General features: G+C 46.5%; 1 protein-coding gene across 3 annotated transcripts in view; it reads left to right on the top strand.

Moving 5' to 3' along the window:
* The window catches only part of RGS11 (regulator of G protein signaling 11), a 169,234-nt gene that overhangs the window by 66,563 nt on the left and 81,275 nt on the right, over positions 1 to 21,396 (top strand). For 2 of the 3 annotated variants that reach the window (XM_029577311.1, XM_029577310.1), the window contains exons 8-9: positions 3,475 to 3,556; positions 11,477 to 11,545. In XM_029577311.1, coding sequence (XP_029433171.1) covers positions 3,475 to 3,556; positions 11,477 to 11,545 — 151 coding nt within the window. The remainder of the gene's footprint in view (positions 1 to 3,474; positions 3,557 to 11,476; positions 11,546 to 21,396) is intronic. The other variant, XM_029577313.1, reaches the window with a different exon arrangement.

Here is a 21,396-nt window from a genome sequence, read left to right as displayed (position 1 = left end):
CTGGTTTAGCCCCGCAGAGCAGCTGAAATTCCATGTGAGCCTCCACCTTGTGCATTTATCTGGGTTAAAAAGAGGCGTTCCAGGGAGGTGGAACAAACAGCGCATGTGCACTGCCATTTCCAACTGTACACTCGCTGTGTTGCCCCCACAGAAATAGGTGCAGGTTTGTACAGGACACTTTGAAAACTGCCTAAAAGATACACGTGTACAAAGAGAAACTAATTATTCCTCACCCCTCTTCCTAGTTTAACTAGTCCCTGATGTTCAAATGAAATCCATTAATTTGATACGGACAAATGTTTCTCTCAGATACTCTCTCAATCAGGCCGATACAGTAAGGGCACGCAAGAAAAAGTGCGGCAGTGCCGGGCGCCCGCTCGTTTGCCGCGCGCACAGTCCGGATCACATACCGCTCGATACAGTATTTAAATGGCATGCAAATGCAAGCCGCGTCCAAAGCGCATCCATGAAGCGCAATCCGTTTTACTGTATAGAGTGCTATACAGCGCCTATACAGTATCCTGGGTGCACTGGTACCTGTCATCTCAAATGATGTTTGAAATGACAGGTACCAGGAAGTGGATGGTTCTCCTACAGACTCCGCTGCCTTGACCGCCCGGCGCAAGCAAGCCCCAGCAGCCGGCGATCGGAGGCAGGGAGTGCAACAAAGCACCCTCCTTCGGACGGACAAGAGAGACGAAATTTCACAGTCCCAAATCAAACCAACCCAATCCAAGCCCCAGCAGAGAGAGACGAAATTTCACAGTCCCAAACCAAACCAACCCAATCCAAGCCCCAGCAGCCGGCGATCGGAGGCAGGGAGCACAACAAAGCACCCTCCTTCGGACGGACAAGAGAGACGAAATTTCACAGTCCCAAACCAACCCAATCCAATCCAAGCCCCAGCAGCCGGCGATCGGAGGCAGGGAGCGCAACAAAGCACCCTCCTTCGGACGGACAAGAGAGACGAAATTTCACAGTCCCAAACCAAACCAACCCAATCCAAGCCCCAGCAGAGAAAGATGAAATTTCACAGTCCCGGGCAAACTTTCCCCCAGCCCCCGCTCACCTGCCCTGGCCGCGGCCACGCAAGCCCCCAGCAGCAGCAGTAGAAGGGCGGCGAGAGAGCGCGGCTTCAGCAGCCCGGGGCGGATTGGGTGCTCCCCATCCGAGGCGGCTTCCAGCAGCCCTGCCGGCGAAGGTGAATACGTGCACGCCTGTACGTCCAATATGGGCGCTCAAGGCAGCAGGCGCATGAACGCACGCCGTGACCTGAGCGCCCGGTTGGACGTCGTCACGGCGTGCGCGTATTCACCTTCGCCGGTGGGGCAGCTGAAGCCGCCTCGCATGGGGAGCGCCCGATCCGCTGAAGCCGCTCTCTCTCGACGCCCTTCTACTGCTGCTGCTGGGGGCTTGCGTGGCTGCGGCCAGGGCAGGTGAGCGGGGGCTGGGGGAAAGTTTGCCCGGGACTGTGAAATTTCATCTCTCTATGCTGGGGCTTGGATTGGGTTGGTTTGGTTTGGTTTGGGATTGTGAAATTTTGTCTCTTTCTGCTGGGGCTTGCCTGACGCTTGGATTGGATTGGTTTGGTTTGGGACTGTGAATTTTCGTGTGAAATTTTGTGTGAAATTTCATAATTTACTGCCTATCCTGACCCTGGCGTTAGTGTGAAACCACACTAACGCCAGGGTCAGGGTAGGCGGTAAATTAGCAGGCAAAAGACGCGGCAAGATAGCAGGTTAAAAAGGAGTCGGGGCGCATGCTACTGTATGGGAGGGAATAGCTAATCGGATCGTTTACATACATATACATGCCGCGGGCGGAAAGGGATATGCGTCGAGTAAAAGAAGCGGTAAGGATCGATAAAATCAGATAGTGAATCGCGGGTTAGACTTACGCGGCCAAATTGTGAGTACACAGCGGGTTAGAAACAGGGTAAGTGCGGCCGCGCTTTACTATATCGGCCTGAATGTGATAAAACCTTAAAGCTCGCCTCCCACACCTCACTCAGAGCCAACATTACCCACTGACCTGCTCTCCCTCCCACACCTCACTCAGAGCCAGCATTACCCCACTGACCTGCTCTCCCTCCCACACCATGCACCCACTGACCTGCTGTGCCTCCCACACCTCGCTCAGAGCCAGCATTACCCACTGACCTGCTCTCCCTCCCACACCTCACTCAGAGCCAGCATTACCCCACTGACCTGCTCTCCCTCCCACACCTCACTCAGAGCCAGCATTACTCCACTGACCTGCTCTCCCTCCCACACCACGCTCAGAGCCAGCATTACCCACTGACCTGCTGTGCCTCCCTCACCACGCTCGGTGCCAGCATTACCCACTGACCTGCTCTCCCTCGCACACCTTGCTCAGAGCAAGCATTACCCCACTGACCTGCTCTCCCTCCCACACCTCGCTCAGAGCCAGCATTACCCCACTGACCTGCTCTCCCTCCCACACCTTGCTCAGAGCAAGCATTACCCCACTGACCTGCTCTCCCTCGCACACCTTGCTCAGAGCAAGCATTACCCCACTGACCTGCTCTCCCTCCCACACCTCGCTCAGAGCAAGCATTACCCCACTGACCTGCTCTCCCTCCCACACCTCGCTCAGAGCCAGCATTACCCACTGACCTGCTGTCCCTCCCACACCTCGCTCAGAGCCAGCATTACCCCAATGACCTGCTCTCCCTCCCACAGCTCGCTCAGAGCCAGCATTACCCCAATGACCTGCTCTCCCTCCCACAGCTCGCTCAGAGCCAGCATTACCCCACTGACCTGCTCTCCCTCCCACACCTCGCTCAGAGCCAGCATTACCCACTGACCTGCTGTCCCTCCCACACCTCGCTCAGAGCCAGCATTACCCCACTGACCTGCTCTCCCTCCCACACCTCGCTCAGAGCCAGCATTACCCCACTGACCTGCTGTCCCTCCCACACCTCGCTCAGAGCCAGCATTACCCCACTGACCTGCTCTCCCTCCCACACCTCACTGAGAGCCAGCATTACCCCACTGACCTGCTCTCCCTCCCACACCTCGCTCAGAGCCAGCATTACCCATTGACCTGCTCTCCCTCCCACACCTCGCTCAGAGCCAGCATTACCCCACTGACCTGCTCTCCCTCCCACACCTCGCTCAGAGCCAGCATTACCCACTGACCTGCTCTCCCTCCCACACCTCGCTCAGAGCCAGCATTACCCCACTGACCTGCTCTCCCTCCCACACCTCGCTCAGAGCCAGCATTACCCCACTGACCTGCTCTCCCTCCCACACCTCGCTCAGAGCCAGCATTAACCCACTGACCTGCTCTCCCTCCCACACCATGCACCCACTGACCTGCTCTCCCTCCCACACCTCGCTCAGAGCCAGCATTAACCCACTGACCTGCTCTCCCTTTCTCCTCCTGCTGCAGCAATGATGTGTTATGCATTCAATCTTTCACCATCCTTCTTAACTAACTCTGCATTAACAGGGCAGCAAAACAGCGCCGAAAGGGGGATCGCATTGTTATCGAGTGCCAGGAACAAGCTTACTGGCTGGTGAACAGGCCGCCGGTGAGTGCTTTTCATTTTCTTATAGAGTAGCTTTGTTGCTGGGAAAGGTCATCTTTTCAGATAGAGCCTTTTACCTGGTTAGGTGTCTCCTTGTATTTTTTTGGGGGGGGGACCTCTGTAGTTCAGGGCAATATAAAATACAAAGGCCCGATGTCATGTTGCATAATGTTTGACAAAACATTTGTAAGTGGGTCTTGAAGCAGTTAAAAAATACTTCTAGAGTATAAAGATCAATAGCAGGAGCTCTGATTGGTATCCTATGTGCTGTTAGTATGTATATGTGTGAGGAGTAGAGAAGAAGGGATGGTAGCTTCTAATCTACGGGTCAGTACTATCTAATCTATGTCTGAATTTTTTTGGAGTTGGGCATAAAGGGACTGGTAGGTTCAGTTTCAGTCTTTCTTGACCATACTAAAACTGGGTGGGGATTAGTCAATACATATTAAAAAGGTCTCTCCGACATTCTCCTCGTGGAAATCGGCTCCTCCACCATGCCGGCATCGCAGGCCCAACAGGCCAGCTACAACCACTCTCAAATGCCATGGGAAGGACTGGAGCAGAGTAAGCTGCAAGGCATTTTTGTTTGTTTTACCTAGCAGGCATACGTGCAGGCTGAGGCCCTGGTCCTCGCTGTACACATGCTGCGGCACAACAAGCAGTGACCTGCCGTCAATCCCGTATCAGCACATGTCCGGTCAGCCCGGTCCAAAATGCCAGCAGCAGGGTTCAATGGTAGCTTGAGGGGGAGGAGTGGGCTCCCTAGCCTGGACCAAAGTGCATCTGACTCCAAAGTCGGATATCTAAGAAGCACTAACACTGCCCTGCAACAGGAGGGGGAAAACAAACTGCCGAATGCCTGACTTACCCAACTCAGCCGGAAAGGACCCAGGCTGTAGGCCCGTCATCCTTCACTCACTGAAATGGCTGCCTGCGGCGGGGGTCTTCCCTTACCCAATGAAAGGATCAGATACCGCACACCTTGCCCCCCCCACACCAGTGCCTACTTTCTGCCCCAGTTCTATTCACAGCCTGCACAGGTCCCTGTGCAGGAACCAGAGCACCAAGAGGCATGGAGATAAACTCCCGAAAGAGGCCGTGCAGAGAGTGTGAGGGGGTGGGATGAACGGAGGGAAAGCAAATCGCCACAAGAAGAGGTTGGTGGGCAGGCTGGCCCAGGCTTAAATTGAGATTGCCGGCCCTCCCAGCAGCCTCCGCCCCTCTCCCCCCACATCGGAGCTGGAGCACCCCCATGGTTGTGATCTCCCCCCTAAGAGGGGATGGGAGCGGCTCCTATAGCTAAAGCATCCTACCAATTCCAAAGAAAAGCGATCATAAAGACCCAATGAGACCATAAAAGGCTAGTGTGAACAACCAAGTCATCCCAGCCTTTGTAAACTATAAATCATCTGACAGATGAGAGCATCTCCAGGGACAGCATTCTAGAATGCTCTTGTATCAGTTCTTGCATGTGTCTGTCGCTTGGAATATAGTGTCCCATAACCAGGGAATGGAGTACTTGGTACGGGATTATTTTGCCACCCAATACAGTAGTTCCCCGAATTATAATCCGGTTGACACGGCTTCTTTCCTGAATGGATTGAACATCCCCACTTTGACCACTGAAATGGTCGCAGGCCTGAAAGTGACCATCACTGAACTGGAGGTTCAGAGGGCGATAGGTAGCTTACCAGCTGGCACATGTCCAGATCCTGATGGGTACTATATAGATTTCTTTAAGAAGTGTGGCCCTTTGTAACCGTCCAAGTTGAAAGATCTTTTCAACTACCTTTATGATTACCCAAGTTTGATTAAAGAATTGAATAGTGCACATATTATGTTACTCCATAAGGAGAAAGGTGAGGAATTGGAGATTGGGGCATACAGTCCCATATCTTTGTTAAACTCTGTTGTTAAAATTTGGCCAAGGTATTCCAACTATGGTTGGAAAGCATAATGTCCTTGATTGTTTCCCAAGATCAGACAGGTCTTATTAAGGGCAGATGGCCAGTATATAATACCAGATGACTTTTCAATATTCCATAAATAACAAAGAAGTGTAAGACCCATGGTGCCATTCTGGCACTAGTTGCTAATAAGGCCTTCAATGGAATTCAATGGCCTTATCTTTTTAAGGAGTTAGCAAAGTTTGGATTCCTAGAGCAGTTTAATAGATGGATACTTGCCCTTTATGCTTCTCCTAAGGCATATTGGTCAATGGTAGACTTACAGCTCCCTTTAATGTCTCTAATCGGACACATCAGGATTGTTCCCTCTCTCCTTTCTTGTTTGATATGGTCGTTGGGCCTCTTTCTCAGGCTCTGAGACCATGAGTTGATTAGAGGGGTTAGCATAGATGGGGTGCAGCACAAAATGTCTTTCTATGCTGATGATGTCTTGATTTTTATGACTCAGCTGGATAGTTCATCTCCTTAATTAATATGGCTACTGGAGCAGTACAGGACAATCTCAGGTTATCAGGTTAATTATATGAAATCTGAAGTTCTTCAGGAGGGGTGGGTGGTGGTGTCAGTTACCAGACAGTCTACAAGTGGTTCAGGCTAGTTTTGGATGGGTTCATCTATTTGGCTATCAGGAACATGACCATTGACCAACATGAGCCATCCTTTTTAAACTCAGTTAATGACATCCATTAGGAATGATCTTAGGGACTGGAATACTTGTTCATTTCATGGTCTGGCCAAACAAATCTCATTAAGATACGTATACTACCCAAGCTACTATCTCTATTTCAGCATATTCTGGGGTTTTTTGTCTCTATAAATAGGTTCATGGGGGGTTTTATTTGGCAAAATAAAGTGGCACACATTAATTTGGCTGCCTTCTCAGAGGGGCATGAGACCACTAGATATTCAAAGTTATTAATGGGCAGCGAGGCCAGCCTGTATCCGAGAGTGGTTTGACAACAAATCTTCGTGTGGCTGGCTCCAGTTGGAGCAAGAACAAACTGAAGGAATAGAGCTCCCTTTGTTTTTGACCCTACCCATATTATTTACAACTGCTAGGCATATTGCCCTATATTAGCGCACATGGCCTTCCTCCTTCTCCTCCTCAGACTTCAGATGTTTCAGAACCTGCTCCTGGTGACTACTGGGACCTGGGGCCTGACTGCTGGGATGTATAAAAATACATAGAGAAAAACATGTAAGTATCTAGGATATGACAGCATGGATTCACCAGAGGAAGTTCCTGCCAGACAAACCTGATTGATTTTTTTGATTGGGTGACTAAAGAACTGGATCAAGGAAGAGCTCTCGATGTGATCTACTTAGATTTCAGCACAGGAGGTTTGTAAATAAAATAAGAAACTCGGGAGTGAGTGTCAAGGTGGTGGCTTGGATTACAAACTGGTTGACTGATAGGAGACAGCATGTAATGGTAAATGTAACCTACTCTGAAGAGAGAATCATGTTAAGTGGCATACCACAGGGAATCGGGTCTGTTCAATATCTTTGTGAACAATATTGCAGAAGGGATAGAAGGTAAAATTTGCTATTTGCAGATGATACTAAGATCTGCAATAGAGTGGACATGCCTGAAGGAGTAGAGAGAATGAAAAGGAATGTAAGAAAGCTGGAAGAGCCAAGAAGTGCACAGTTATTCATCTGGGTTCCGGTAATCCAAAAAAGCTGTATGTGATGGTGGGTGAAAGATTTGATGTGCACGGACCAAGAGGGGGATCTTGGGGTAATAGAGTCTGGGGATCTGAAGATGGTGAAGCAATGTGTCAAGGCGATAGCTAAAGCCAGAATAATGCTGGCTATATAGAAAGATGAATAACCAGTAAGAAAAAGGAGGTGATCATGCCCTTGTACAGGTTCTTGGTGAGACCTCATTTGAAGTACTGTGCTCAGTGCTGGAGTCCATATCTCAAGAGGGACAAAGAAAGGATGGAGGCAGTCCAGAGTAAAGCGACCAAAATGGTGTGGGGTCTGCATGAGAAGATTATGAGGAGAGGCTGAAAGATCTGAATATGTACGACCTGGAAGAGAGGAAGTGCAGGGGAGATATGATACAGACTTTCAGATACCTGAAAGGTTTTAGTGACGCACATTCAGCAAACCTTTTCCGATGGAAAAAAAATCAGTAGAACTAGGAGTCATGAAATGAAACTCCAGGAAGGATGACTCAGAAGCAACATCAGAAAATATTTTTTCACGGAGAGGATGGTGAATGCCTGGAATGCCCTTCCAGAGGAGGTGGTGAAGATAATTGTGAAAGAATTCAAAGGGTCATGGGATAAACACTGTAGATCTCTAAAGGTTAGAGGATGGAAATGAAGAAAAGAGTGCATGGGGGTAACTTGCTGGTGTGGCAGTTGCTACCCTTAACAAATAAGCCTTGATACTGATAATGCAACTCCACCATTGCTCTCTTCTTCAATGGCAGGGAGAAAACGGGAATTGGATTTGAACAGCAACCAACAAGAGCCCTGACTTTTACGGTCTGGGGAAACAAATAAGTATGGAGGTAACTTGTTGATGTGGCAGTTACTACCCTTAACAAATAAGCCTGATACTTTGATGCAACACCATCATTGCTCTTTGCTTTAACACAAGGCATAATAGGAAATTGGATTTAAAGAGCAACCAATGAGGGCTCTGATTTTTATGATCTGGGAAACTGATAAGCATGGGGTAACCTACACGATGCAGCAGATACTACCATAAGCTTGCTGGGCAGACTGGATGGACAAATAAATAAATAAATGGACCATGTGATACTTATGTGCCATCATTTCTATGTTTATATTTTGAATAAGATGTTCACAAATTGTGTGCCTAATGTAAGCTTCCTATATAAAACATCTGGTCAGATGTAGTGATCAACTGGTTATCTGTGCTCTCTCAGGCAGTGTCCAGAGCCTCTTCTTTGCCCTGAAAAATGTCTAGTCCCAGCCATTCAATCAGGCGTTGCTCCCCTGAGGTAATCACAATTGGACAGGGTGAACAGCTTCCAGTATCTCTCATGTATTACTTCCTGCTGGCCATCTTAATCTTCAACTGGGCCTTTAGTTCACGATACCAGTGGGCCACCTCTCGCTGCTCCTCCTGATGCCATGCCAATTGGTGATCTCAGCCGCAATCTGCTTCCAGAAGACATCCTTGGCTGCCTGAGAGGTTTTTGCTTTCTGGCTTCCAGTTATGATCCGGTAATTTGCAAGGACACGCTGTATGAGGAGATCATTGTCTGTGGTGTTAAACTTGTTGGCTCGCAGCCTCTGGCTGCCACGGGGTTGGCTTACCAATTCTGCAGGAGTTGTCACTCCCTCCCTCACTCTCACTTCCACTCCCAGTTCCCTGCCCTTCCCCCACCGCCCACCTGTTGCTGTTCTGCCTGATGCCTCCAAACTCTACCCTGCCTTGCTCCTCCCATTGGACTCTTCTGTCGGTGCCTCTCCCCCTCCCTCCATGTCCCATCCTCCCTGTCTCTACTCCTCGGCCTCTGTAACTCTCCCATCTCTATCCCCTCTACCATGCCTGCCCTCTTCATCCCTCTGCCACTCCCAAACCCTCCTTCCTCTCCTGACCTGACTCTCTCCTATCTTTCCTACTACCACTCACCCCCATCTACATGTCTCTCATACCCTCACCCACTCCTCTCACGCTCCATTCTCACTCCTCTCATGCACATACACTCCTCTCTTGAACTCTATAAACAGATAGCGACAGACTGACAAACAGGACCTATTGAATTTTTGGAAACAACTGAAAACATGGTTAATGACAAGTGGCCCAGATTATTAATTAATGGGTGGACAACCAGATTTTTATTATATGTGTGGAAGTAGGAGAGTGTTTAGAGAGCTGAAGAAAAGGAAGAATGACCTGTTGTTGTACTCTATTCTTGAATACGTTCTGTTGTTGTATTGTACCCTTGAATGTGATCTATTGTTTTACTTGTGCTATACATCACTTAGGGAGATTTTTATCAATGAACTAATTAACAAATGATTTTAAATAATTAAACCAAATACAAACTCACACATTCCTTTCACACCAGGTACAAACAGCAGACTATGGGGAAGGTAAACAGTTGGGAAACACACAAGAACAGAAACAAAGCACTCAACAATCTTCACACTCCTCAAATCTCCTCTCCTAGAACCACTAACCTACCTACTCTCTCCACCAATGCCAGATACACCCTCAAAGGGGAAGCTGCAGGAAGCAGGTTTATAGAAACAAACAAATAACACGTGCCGCGATAAATTCAATTTATTTATTTATTAAAAATACTGATGTTCCACCTAAATGACAATGCCATATTAAAACACGGCGCTATAAAATAACGAAAGCCCTAGACGCCTTCCCTCTAGGATGAGCATGGTTGTGCCTCTTTGTTGGTTGTATATAGTTGGTGTATGCGTGTAAATTCCCTCTGTGAGGACGGATGTCTTAAGTCGCAAGGATTTATTCAAGCGCAAGAAGTTTTGGCGGTTTTTCTTATTAGTGAATTTATTTTTCTTCTAACAGCTTCAAGTCATTTATTAAGCCTACAGGCTCTATAATCTCAGGTAGATCCCTAGGGTTCCCCCCATGGGGGAAGCGTGATAAGTAACTTTGGGGTGTCCAGTTTATCCAGTTTTTCCCCTGAGGAAGCCACTTTGCCGAAACAAGGGCCTTGTCGGGATATTGCAACAGCTTATGTGAGGAACACCTTTATTTCAATGGGATATTGTAACAGCTTACTCAAGAGGAACACCTCGGTTTAGGTCATCATTGTTGATACATTGTAATTGTATAGTTTATTGTAACAGCTAATCTAAGTGAATATTTCCTCAGTTTTTGATGTTAATAAATTGAGAATGTATGGCGTTTTGCACGAGACATTTTAATCACATATCTAGGAATATATATAAGAATATAAGGCTTGCCATACTGAGTCAGACAAAGGGTCCATCAAGCCCAGTATACCGTTTCCAACAGTGGCCAAGCCAGGTCACAAGTACCTGGCAGGATCCCAAGAGATAGACAGATTAGAAGCTGCTTATCCCAAGAATAAGCAGTGGATTTCTGCAACTCTCCCTTAATTGTTAATGAACTTTTCATCTGCCTTCAGTTTTTCTAGCTTTCTATGTCAACATATTGTGTATGTATATAACCTTAATCTGTTGATGTATTTAGAGCCATGGCAACAATTTGTTACAAGGTATTTTTCTTTCTTTAATTGTTTGGGTAACACATTGAATGAATGTTACATTGTAAGATACAAATGTGTTGGTTATTGTTGAGTTGCTTTTTACACTGTGTTTATTGAACTATTAGAATTGTGATGTACTAGGGCTATGTAGATTTTTCTATTTGACATGTGATTATTCTGTTTGATACGTATTCATGATTAAAAGATCTTTTGTAATAAAATTATTTTTATTTTTACATTAAATAAATTTTGCAGGTTATGTGCTTTTGTCTCACTCTCTTTAGAGTGTAATTTTTCTTTTATAAATTAAGCACTGGTTAGTGACACATATTGCCTGACTTTTTTTTTATTTCTTTATACACACACACACATTCACACAGAGCCAAGGGCTCCATCTCAGCACAGTGACATATATATGTAACCTTTTTTTTTTTTTGCAGAATTTACTGTTTCCAGAGGGTACACAAAAGTCTCTTTCTCCTTCTTTATTTCTGGGGCTGTTTCCATTTCTGTTATTTTCTCTTGCCCATCCCCAAGGTGTGGGTCCTTTTCTGTGGAGAGGAAAGGTTATCCTTCTCTGAGCGTGTGTGTATGGCACTGTCTCTTTCTCCTTCTTAGTGAGACCGTTCTCTTGGGACAGACAGGCTGGACACTTTGATTCTTCAGTAACAAAATAAATGTCCAATCATGTTGACATTTGTTGTCTGATTACAGCTGAATGGGTGCTTACTACCTCTTTCTGAATTTTTTCTTTTGTAGCCTGGGATCCAAAGTGTCATGGAGAATGGCCCAGAGCGAGGAAACTGCCACACCAGCAGAGTCCAACTGGTAAGATCCATTTGTAAATTACTTTCTGGCAAGCCCAATGCTCCTTACAGGCCTAGATGATGGAGGGTTTGTAAATGGCAGATTCTAATAGAGAGAGAGAGAGAGAGAGTGATGGTTGCAGCCATTGCCTTTGGTAACCAGGAATAAAGGAGAGGCTGAGGAGAGAACGCACTGCTTCACTATTTATACTGCAAACCCCGTATCCTCCCCAACGTAGTCTGCTCCAGTCAGGTCACAGAAAGGGGAAAATATTAGGCCCCTGTCTCAGGTAATAGAAGGACTAGAGGGCACTTCATGAAGTTAGCAAGTAGCTCATTTAAAACAAATTGAAGAAAATTCTTTTTCACTCAGTGCATAGTTAAACTCTGGAACTCATTGCTAGAGGATGTGGTTACAGCAGTTAGTGTAACTGGGTTTAAAAAAGGTTTGCATAAGTTCCTAGAGGATAAAGCCATAAACTGCTATAACGGTAATTAATAACAATAGTAGCTTGTGATCTATCTAATGTTTGGGTTCTTGTGACTTGGAAACAGGATATTGGGCTTGATGGACCCTTGGTCTGACCCAGTATGACACATCTTATGTTCTTATGTCTATGGTCATGGTGCCAGGATTTGCATAGGGGGATTGCTAGACAACTAGATGGTGCTTTTGAAAGGTCCTTGTGGGGCTTTACAGTAGTAATGTGAGAATGTGGCCATTTCACTCTTGTATTCCACCTTGGGAGAACTTCCTATTCGTAAATGTGGGTGATAAATCCAGCTCATGAATAAAATGCCATATATCATCATGATTTCTCACGGAGAAGGAATTTCTATATGGTTTGTTTTTGTTTTTTTACCATATTTTAAAATGAAACAGTTTGCTAACTGAGATGTGGGCAGTGTTTTTGACTTCCTGCATGGTGAGGGGGAGGGGGACATGCTCACGGTGCTTCCTCCATCCAGTTTTACAGATGCCGGTGACATCAAGAGAGTGACCGAACATATGGACAGGAATTACAAGGGTCCTGCAGACTGATTCGGACAATTTGCTAATGTGCTATGCAGTTCAGAGCAGGAGACGGTCTAAAAGCTCTGTGACAGGGCCGCTGCTCTCGTCCTGCCCTGGATCATTGTCAGAAAACACCAAAAGCCAACCAGCCGGGCAGTCTTGCATAGCGCACCTTTTATTCCCTTTGCACAGGTTGAGACCTTGTTGGCAACAGTACAATTCAGTCCCTCAGGCTTTCCCAAACTGATACCATCCTTACTCAAGCCTCCTCCTCTCTTAGAACCTGAAGCTCACCTTTAGCTCAGAACCAGCACCGGGCCAAACTTGCCAAACCCTGTGGTTGATGTTATGTTTGAGAGCTTTTGTATATCTCATATTCTATTAGTCATACAAATGGAATTTCCAATCCACGATCCAGATAGCGTAAAGTTTTTTAATCATGTAACCGAAAATTTATTGGCACCTACTAGCTAATTTATAATCCAAACCAGACTTATTTATGTGCCTTTCTGTAAACCGTTGTGATGGTATACCACTAAACGACGGTATAGAAAAGGTTTTAAATAAATAAATAAACTGCGTAAAGCAGTTCAGGCGCATGGGAGAACTGTGCCCTTGTCAGACCTTGCAACAACAGAAAAGTCAGGAGTTCAATTTTTCATCCTGTCCTTTATCCTCTCAGCTGTTTGTTTATTGATTTCGTATCACTTATGTTCCACTAATACAGGATTACACTCACTCTCAAACGCCAAAGGAAGTCTTTTTCTCCATTTTCATACATGTGGGAAGCTTTAGGCTTTTAAGTGCAGTTCTTGGAATTTTATTATTTCACAAAAAGGAACCAAGGTGTTATCTAGTACTGTCTGATAGAATTTATTGGAAAAGAAAACAGGGATCATGCTAAACATGAAATTAATCTGTGGTGTCAATACCATCTCATTCGCAGCCTTCTGGCTCCACCAGGAGAGATGCAAAGGTGATCGACATATTAAGGTATCCTGAAGGAGACTAAGATTTTGACGCTCACCACTGGATACCGTGGCTTCCAAATCGCCAAGTATTTTAGACCGTCAGATGTCCACTGAAAGCAATAATCTTGTAAAGATGTACAATGCCCTGACACATTCAGAGGCATCATTTCTGAGGTTTGCCAATTAATTCCATATCCAGAAATCTTAGAAAAGGTGGCAATTCTATAGCAATCGGAATCCCGGCCTCAGGATCATGCTGATATAACAAAACAGCAGCAGCAGAAGCAAGAGCGTTTACATTCAGTATCCCTACAGGGAGCCCCTTTGATTAGAGGGTTTTGATGAAGCAAAGGTAGCAAAGGCTCTAATGGCATCAAAAAGGAAGGGGCAAAGAGGAGAATCCCTGCCTAGTGCCTCTATGTAACAGAATCTGATTAGACAGGATAATATTAATCATCAAATAAGAACAAGGGCAATCATACTGAACGTGCACACTATTGACAAAAGAATAACCAAAACCAAGCCATCAGGATACATAAAATAAATAATCCCATTTCACTTGATCAAAAGCCTTTATGGCATCTAAGAAAATTGCAATCACAGGTTCCAACATCTTCCATGCCATTTTAATAACATTGTGAAATAGCTGAGCATTATCAGCAATAAAGCATTGCTTAACAAATCCAGAGTAATCTGCACAGAGTGGAGGAGTAGCCTAGTGGTTAGAGCAGCAGGCTGCAAACCAGTGAAATCAGGGTTCAAATCTTACAGCTGCTCCTGGATTGGCCACTGTAGGAAACAGGATGCTGGGCTTGATGGACCCTTGGTCTGACCCAGTATGGCATGTTCTTATGTGACTCAAAGTTACATCTCCCTTCCTTGCCTTAGGAATAAACTGAGATTGTGAGTCCTCTGTGGACAGGGAAGTGCCTGAAAAAAGCAATAAATAAATAAATAGAATGGATTAGTGCCCCTATTACATACTCCAACCTATGAGTAAGTATTTTATCAAACATTTTATAATCAACACTAAATAAGGAGATGGGCCTATAATTGGTAACTAATGTCTTATCCCTATTCGGTTTGGGAAACACAACAATTTCTTAGCATCCAGACAGATGAATCCAGAACCGATGGGTTATGTACCTCTACCAGCAGATGGAGACAGAGCAAACTGACGTCTCAGTATGTATACCCCTGCCGTGACATCAGCCTGCCAGTATTCTCCATCTCCAGCATAGAGTGGACGTGCATCTCCTTGCTGGGGATTGATTCAAATTTAGAAGAGAATTAATTGGAGATTTGGATTGCCCCACTCTCCTGCGATGATACCTAATGGTCCCCCCCACCCAGCTGAGAATTCCTGAGGTGATTTCCGAGGACCCTCAGATGGTCTGGTAGCTGGCATGAACTTAGCTGATTAATCAACTGAAAGGCAGTGGGCACAGGAAGCCAAGCATGGCGGTGACGGATATGCCCTCTTCCCCCCACAGCTGGAGACCATCTGTACATGACCGGTAAGCTCATGTACGTTTAAAAAAAAGAAACAGTCAGATACAGAGTGGAGGGGTTACTTTAGGACTTCCTCTGGGCTCCGTGCTTGGCACGCCGTCCTGACATGCATTTCCGCTCCCGTGAGGGTTAGCGGAACTGGGCAGCTGATTGGATGAGTAGCCCGTTGGGCTAGGCCCCGCTGATAGGTTTCTTTTTTGTGTACCGTGTGGTAGGCCACAGCGGCATTTTCGCATGCTTTTTTCTGCATGGTTGGCTGCCCTTTACAGGAGGTGTGCGCAAGTGCTGCACGTCTGTATGGTACATGTGGCCTGTGTGCGCACTCTCATGCATATTGTTGAGTGCCAAGGTATGGAGCGGTGACAGTGCTGTTAGCTTTTTGGTGCACAAACTTGGGACACTTAAATTTTGTGCGTATAAATTTTGTTTCAGCGGGGCCTCGGCTGGTCACAAATCTTCAGTCGCCTGTTAAGCATACTGATGGATTAATGGCGTTGGTGGCTAAGAAACATAAGCACCTTTCTTTCTGTGCTGCCTGTCGATTTAGGGTATCTGTGAGGGCTGCTTAGAGGCTCAGGGAGAATTATCTTCATCTGATTTTACTAAGCCTAGGTCTTCCCAGCCTGATGATGGTCTGGTTAAGGATATATATCACAACCAATATGCCCAAATCAATCTTATTCCAGATCCATACAAATGTACACACACATCAAACCAACTAGGGAATCTGGTATTTAAATTCTCACCAATACTGTTCTGGAACCACAAACAATGTCGACATCTTCGAAATGGCCGTCGAAGATGTCGACGGGAGATAAGAAGAAATGTTATAATCGGAACCGCAAGAACAGCGACTACCGGAAGACCCTTTCGATTTGGACAACGCTGCCCCTGAAGCAGGACCAGGACGGTCCGAAACACGATCATGTCGGGACGATGCTATGACGCAGAGAGCGTTTGAGATCTTTGCAATAGATGAGTGGCATGAATGATTGATATTATTAACGAGAGAGTTGTTTCCTCTGTGCATACTTGTGGCACGGTGATGCTAGAAATCAAGAAGTGGGGTCTTTAAATATTTTACAAAAAAAGAAAAAAACTTTCCATAAAAAAGAGTGCGTTTTAAAACGCTAAATAAAACTCAAAAAAGGCGTATTTTCAGGATTAATAAAGTAAATTTTGGACCTGTAAACTACCTTTGGGTTGTACATGTTACAAACTCATGTAGTACAGAGGTCCTACAAACATAAAAGTAATTATAACTTAAATTGTTTGTGGTTCCAGAACAGTATTGGTGAGAATTTAAATACCAGATTCCCTAGTTGGTTTGATGTCTGGTTAAGGATATGTCAGGAGGGACGCCTGACCTTGGAACTTCCTTGACTGGTTCCTCAGTAGGGGATGGCAGCTCAATGGGCACCGCAGGCAATCGAGAGTACACTATCGAGGCTCCTCAGTCTGAGGGCTGTGGTTCCAGTACCCATGTCTCAAGAAAATACGGGTCAGTATTCCATTTATTTCATTGTGCCCAAGAAGAGAACTCCTTTCGTCCCTTCCTGGATCTCAAAGGAGTCAACTGTCGTTTGAGGGTGACTCATTTTTGCATGGAAACATTGCGCTCATTGATAATGGCTGTATAGTCAGGGGAATTTCTGACCTCCTTGGATCTGTTTGAGGCGTACCTCCATATTCCTGTCTGATTGGAGCACCAAAGTTTTCTGCATTTTGCGATGCTGGGATCCCATTATCAGTTTCGAGCACTGCCTTTTAGTCTAGCCACCACTCTCAGAACCTTTTCCAGGTTATGGTGGTAGGGGCAGCAGAACTGAGAAAGGATGGGATCCTTGTACACCCATATTTAGATGACTGGTTGATTCGGGCCAAGTTTCTGTTGTTGCAGGAAATTTGGTTGGGTGGTGAACCTAGCCAAGAGCAGTCTTCAGCCATCTCAGTTGGAGTATCTGAGTGTGCAGTTTGACATGAAGTTTTTCTTCTGGAAGCTCGTATTCAAAAGTTGATGGTGCCGGTGTGTCTTTTGGTGTATATGCCCGGCAGTGTGGTCCTATCTACAGGTGCTCAAGTTGATGGTGGCAACCCTGGAAGGAGTACCATGGGCGAGAGTACATATACATCCACTTCAGCATTCCCTGCTGTCTTGATGGAACCTGCAGTCCCTGGACTATTCGATTTGACTCCACCTGCCGATGGAAGTCTGCTTTCACCTCCAGACCATCTGAAAAAGGGAGTTCCCCTGACATCGCTGGACTGGTTGGTACTCACAACAGATGCGAGCCTCCAAGGTTGGGGAGCACACTGTCAGGAACTAACAGCGCAAGGGCGCTGGAATACAGAGGAGTTTCTCTGGAACATCAATTGGATAGAAGCCCGAGCGGTCTGGTTGGCATGCTTGCAGTTCAGGGTTGAGTGGTCTGAATAATGTTGGACAATGCAACAATGGTGGCTTTTATCAATTGGCAGGGAGGTACCAAGAGCCAGCAAGTATCGCAAGAGATAGACCAACTTATGGAATGGACAGAAGTGCATCTTCAGATCTCAGTCTTGCACATTACAGGAAAATACAATGTAAGAGCAGTCTTTCTCAGCAGGGAGAGTCTGGACCCAGGAGAATGGGTATTGCCGGGTAAGGCATTCCAGCTGCTAGTGGATCGCTGGGGACTTCCATTTCTAGAACTGCTGGTGCAGGGGCCTGTTGCAGCAGGGGCCTGTCCTTCACCAAAATCCAACTCAGTTTTGTCTTATGGTATGGCCCTTGAGAGGGCTCGCTTACTGAAGTGTGGATATTCTACTGCGGTGATTGCCACCTTGCTATGAGCATGAAAGTTTTCCACTTCCTTAGCCTATGTGTGGGTTTGGCGAGTGTTTGAGGCTTGGTGTGAAGATTGAGGAGTGCTTTCTCATTCAGTTAAGATCCTGCTCATTTTGGAATTTTTGCAGGATGGGTTGAATAAAGGGTTGGTCCTTTATTCCTTGAAGGTACAGGTAATGGTGCTTGCCTGTTTCAGGAGCCAGGTGAATGGTGAATCCTTATCTCATCCTGATGTGGCCTGTTTCTTGAGGGTAGTGAAACATCTTCATTCTCCCTTGCGGTTACTGGGTCCTTTGTGAAGTCTTAACCTGGTGTTGGATTTCTTGGCAGGCCCTTCTTATTGACCACTGCATAGCCTTTCCTTGTGGTTAGTAATACTGACTTTGGTGTTTCTCTTTGTTCTACATGTAGAATTTCTGAGCTACAGGCCTTGTCTTGCCGGGAGCTGTTCTTTCGGGTGACTCCAGGGATGATACAGATGCATATTGTTTCTTCCTTCATGCCTAAAATGGTCTTAGATTTTCTCTTGAATCAGTCCATTTCCTTACCATTCTTGGATAAGGAAAGAGATGCAGAGGAATATCGCCTGTTGCATCCCTTGGATGTCAAGAGACGTGTCATGAGATATCTGGAAGTTTCTAAACATTTCCAAAATGTAACCCCTATATTTAAAAAGGGATCCAGGGGTGATTCAAGAAAGTATAGACTGGTGAGCCTGACTTCAATGCCGGGAAAAATCTTGGAAACTGTTGTAAAGAATAAAATCACAAAACATTTAGATAGACATGGTTTGTAGGGATGTGAATCATGCTTCTGACGATCGAAAATATCGTACGATATTTTCAAAGTCGTCAGAAATCGGGGGCTCCCCAAAACAGATAGGAAAACCCCACAAAATTGTTCGTGGGGTTCTCTTATCGTTTTGGGGGAAGGAGGGAAAAACGGCACACCAAAACAACCCCTAAACCCACCTCGACCCTTTAAAACTGATCCCTTAGCTTCCCCCACCCTCCCGAACCCCCCCAAAATGTTTTACAAGTACCTGGTGGTCCAGTAGAAGTCCCGTGAGCGATCTCCTGCTCTCGGGCCATCGGCTGCCACTAATCAAAATGGCGCCGATGGCCCTTTGCCCTAACTATGTGACAGGGTATCCGTGCCATTGGCCAGCCCCTATCACATGGTAGGAGTAATGGACGGCCGGTGCCATCTTTAAAAATGGCGCAGGCCATCCAGTGCTCCTACCATGTGACAGGGGCCAGCCAATGGCATGGATACCCTGTCACATAGTAAGGGCAAAGGGCCATCGGCGCCATTTTTATTAGTGGCAGCCGACGGCCCCAGAGCGGGAGATCGCTCCCGGGACTTCTACTGGACCACTAGGTACTTGTAAAATGTTTGGGGGGGGGGGGGGGGTTCAGGAGGGTGGGGGAAGCTAAGGGATCAGTTTTAAAGGGTCGGGGTGGGTTTTTTGTTTATCGGCTCGGGCGCAGCCGATAAACAAAAATGCGATCGGGCCGCACGAAAAAAAATTAATGATGTGAATCGGAACCAATTCCGGTTCTGATTCACATCTCTAATGGTTTGATGAGACACAGCCAGCATGAATTTACCCAAGGGAAGTCTTGCCTTACAAATCTACATTTTTTTTTTTTTTGAAGGGGTGAATAAACATGTGGACAAAAGTGAACCGGTAGATGTGGTGTATTTGAATTTTCAGAAGGTGTTCGACAAAGCTTCCCCCACCCTCCCGAACCCCCCCAAAACATTTTACAAGTACCTGGTGGTCCAGTAGAAGTCCCGTGAGCGATCTCCTGCTCTCGGGCCATCGGCTGCCACTAATCAAAATGGCGCCAATGGCCCTTTGCCCTTACTATGTGACAGGGTATCCGTGCCATTGGCCAGCCCCTATCACATGGTAGGAGTAATGGACAGCCGGTGCCATCTTTAATAATGGCGCAGGCCATCCAGTGCTCCTACCATGTGACAGGGGCCAGCCAATGGCATGGATACCCTGTCACATAGTAAGGGCAAAGGGCCATCGGCGCCATTTTTATTAGTGGCAGCCGACGGCCCCAGAGCGGGAGATCACTCCCGGGACTTCTACTGGACCACCAGGTACTTGTTAAAATGTTTTGGGGGGGGGGGGGGGGTTCGGGAGGGTGGGGGAAGCTAAGGGATCAGTTTTAAAGGGTCGGGGTGGGTTTTTTGTTTATCGGCTCGGGCGCAGCCGATAAACAAAAATGCGATCGGGCCGCACGAAAAAAAATTAATGATGTGAATCGGAACCAATTCCGGTTCTGATTCACATCTCTAATGGTTTGATGAGACACAGCCAGCATGAATTTACCCAAGGGAAGTCTTGCCTTACAAATCTACTTTTTTTTTTTTGAAGGGGTGAATAAACATGTGGACAAAAGTGAACCGGTAGTTGTGGTGTATTTGAATTTTCAGAAGGTGTTCGACAAAGTCCCGCAAGAGAGGCTTCTAAGAAAACTAAAATGTCATGAGATAGGAGGTGATGTCCTTTTGTGGATTGCAAGCTGGTTAAAAGACAGGAAACAGAGAGTAGGATTAAATGGTCTGTTTTCACAGTGGAAAAAGGTAAACAGTAGAGTGCCTCAGGGATCTTTACTTGAACCGGTGCTTTTTAATATATTTATATATGATCTGGAAAGGGGTACAATGAGTGAGTTGATCAAATTTGCAGATGACACAAAATTATGCAGAGTAGTTAAATCTCAAGTGGATTGTAATGAATTGCAGGAGGACCTTATGAGATTGGCAGATTGGGCTTCCAAATGGCAGATGAAATTTAACTTGGACAAGTGCAAAGTGATGCATATAGGGAAAAATAACCTTTGCTGTAGTTACACAATATTAGGGATGTGAATCGTGTCCTCGATCGTCTTAACGATCGATTTCGGCTGGGAGGGGGAGGGAATCGTATTGTTGCCGTTTGGGGGGGTAAAATATCGTGAAAAATCGTTAAAAAATCGAAAAATCGAAAAATCGAAAAACCGGCACATTAAAACCCCCTAAAACCCACCCCCGACCCTTTAAATTAAATCCCCCACCCCCAAATAACTTAAATAACCTGCGGGTCCAGCGGCGGTCCGGAACGGCAGCGGTCCGGAACGGGCTCCTGCTCCTGCATCTTGTCGTCTTCGGCCGGCGCCATTTTCCAAAATGGCGCCGAAAAATGGCGGCGGCCATAGACGAAAAAGATTGGACGGCAGGAGGTCCTTCCGGACCCCCGCTGGACTTTTGGCAAGTCTCGTGGGGGTCAGGAGGCCCCCCACAAGCTGGCCAAAAGTTCCTGGAGGTCCAGCGGGGGTCAGGGAGCGATTTCCCGCCGCGAATCGTTTTCGTACGGAAAATGGCGCCGGCAGGAGATCGACTGCAGGAGGTCGTTCAGCGAGGCGCCGGAACCCTCGCTGAACGACCTCCTGCAGTCGATCTCCTGCCGGCGCCATTTTTCCGTACGGAAAATGGCGCCGGCCATACGCGTATGGCCGGCGCCATTTTCCGTACGAAAACGATTCGCGGCG

The sequence above is a fragment of the Rhinatrema bivittatum genome, chromosome 14 (assembly GCF_901001135.1).
Source record: "Rhinatrema bivittatum chromosome 14, aRhiBiv1.1, whole genome shotgun sequence".
Classification (NCBI taxonomy): domain Eukaryota; kingdom Metazoa; phylum Chordata; class Amphibia; order Gymnophiona; family Rhinatrematidae; genus Rhinatrema; species Rhinatrema bivittatum.
The sequence above is the reverse complement of the archived record's forward strand: the minus strand, read 5'-3'. Positions and strand labels throughout refer to the sequence as shown.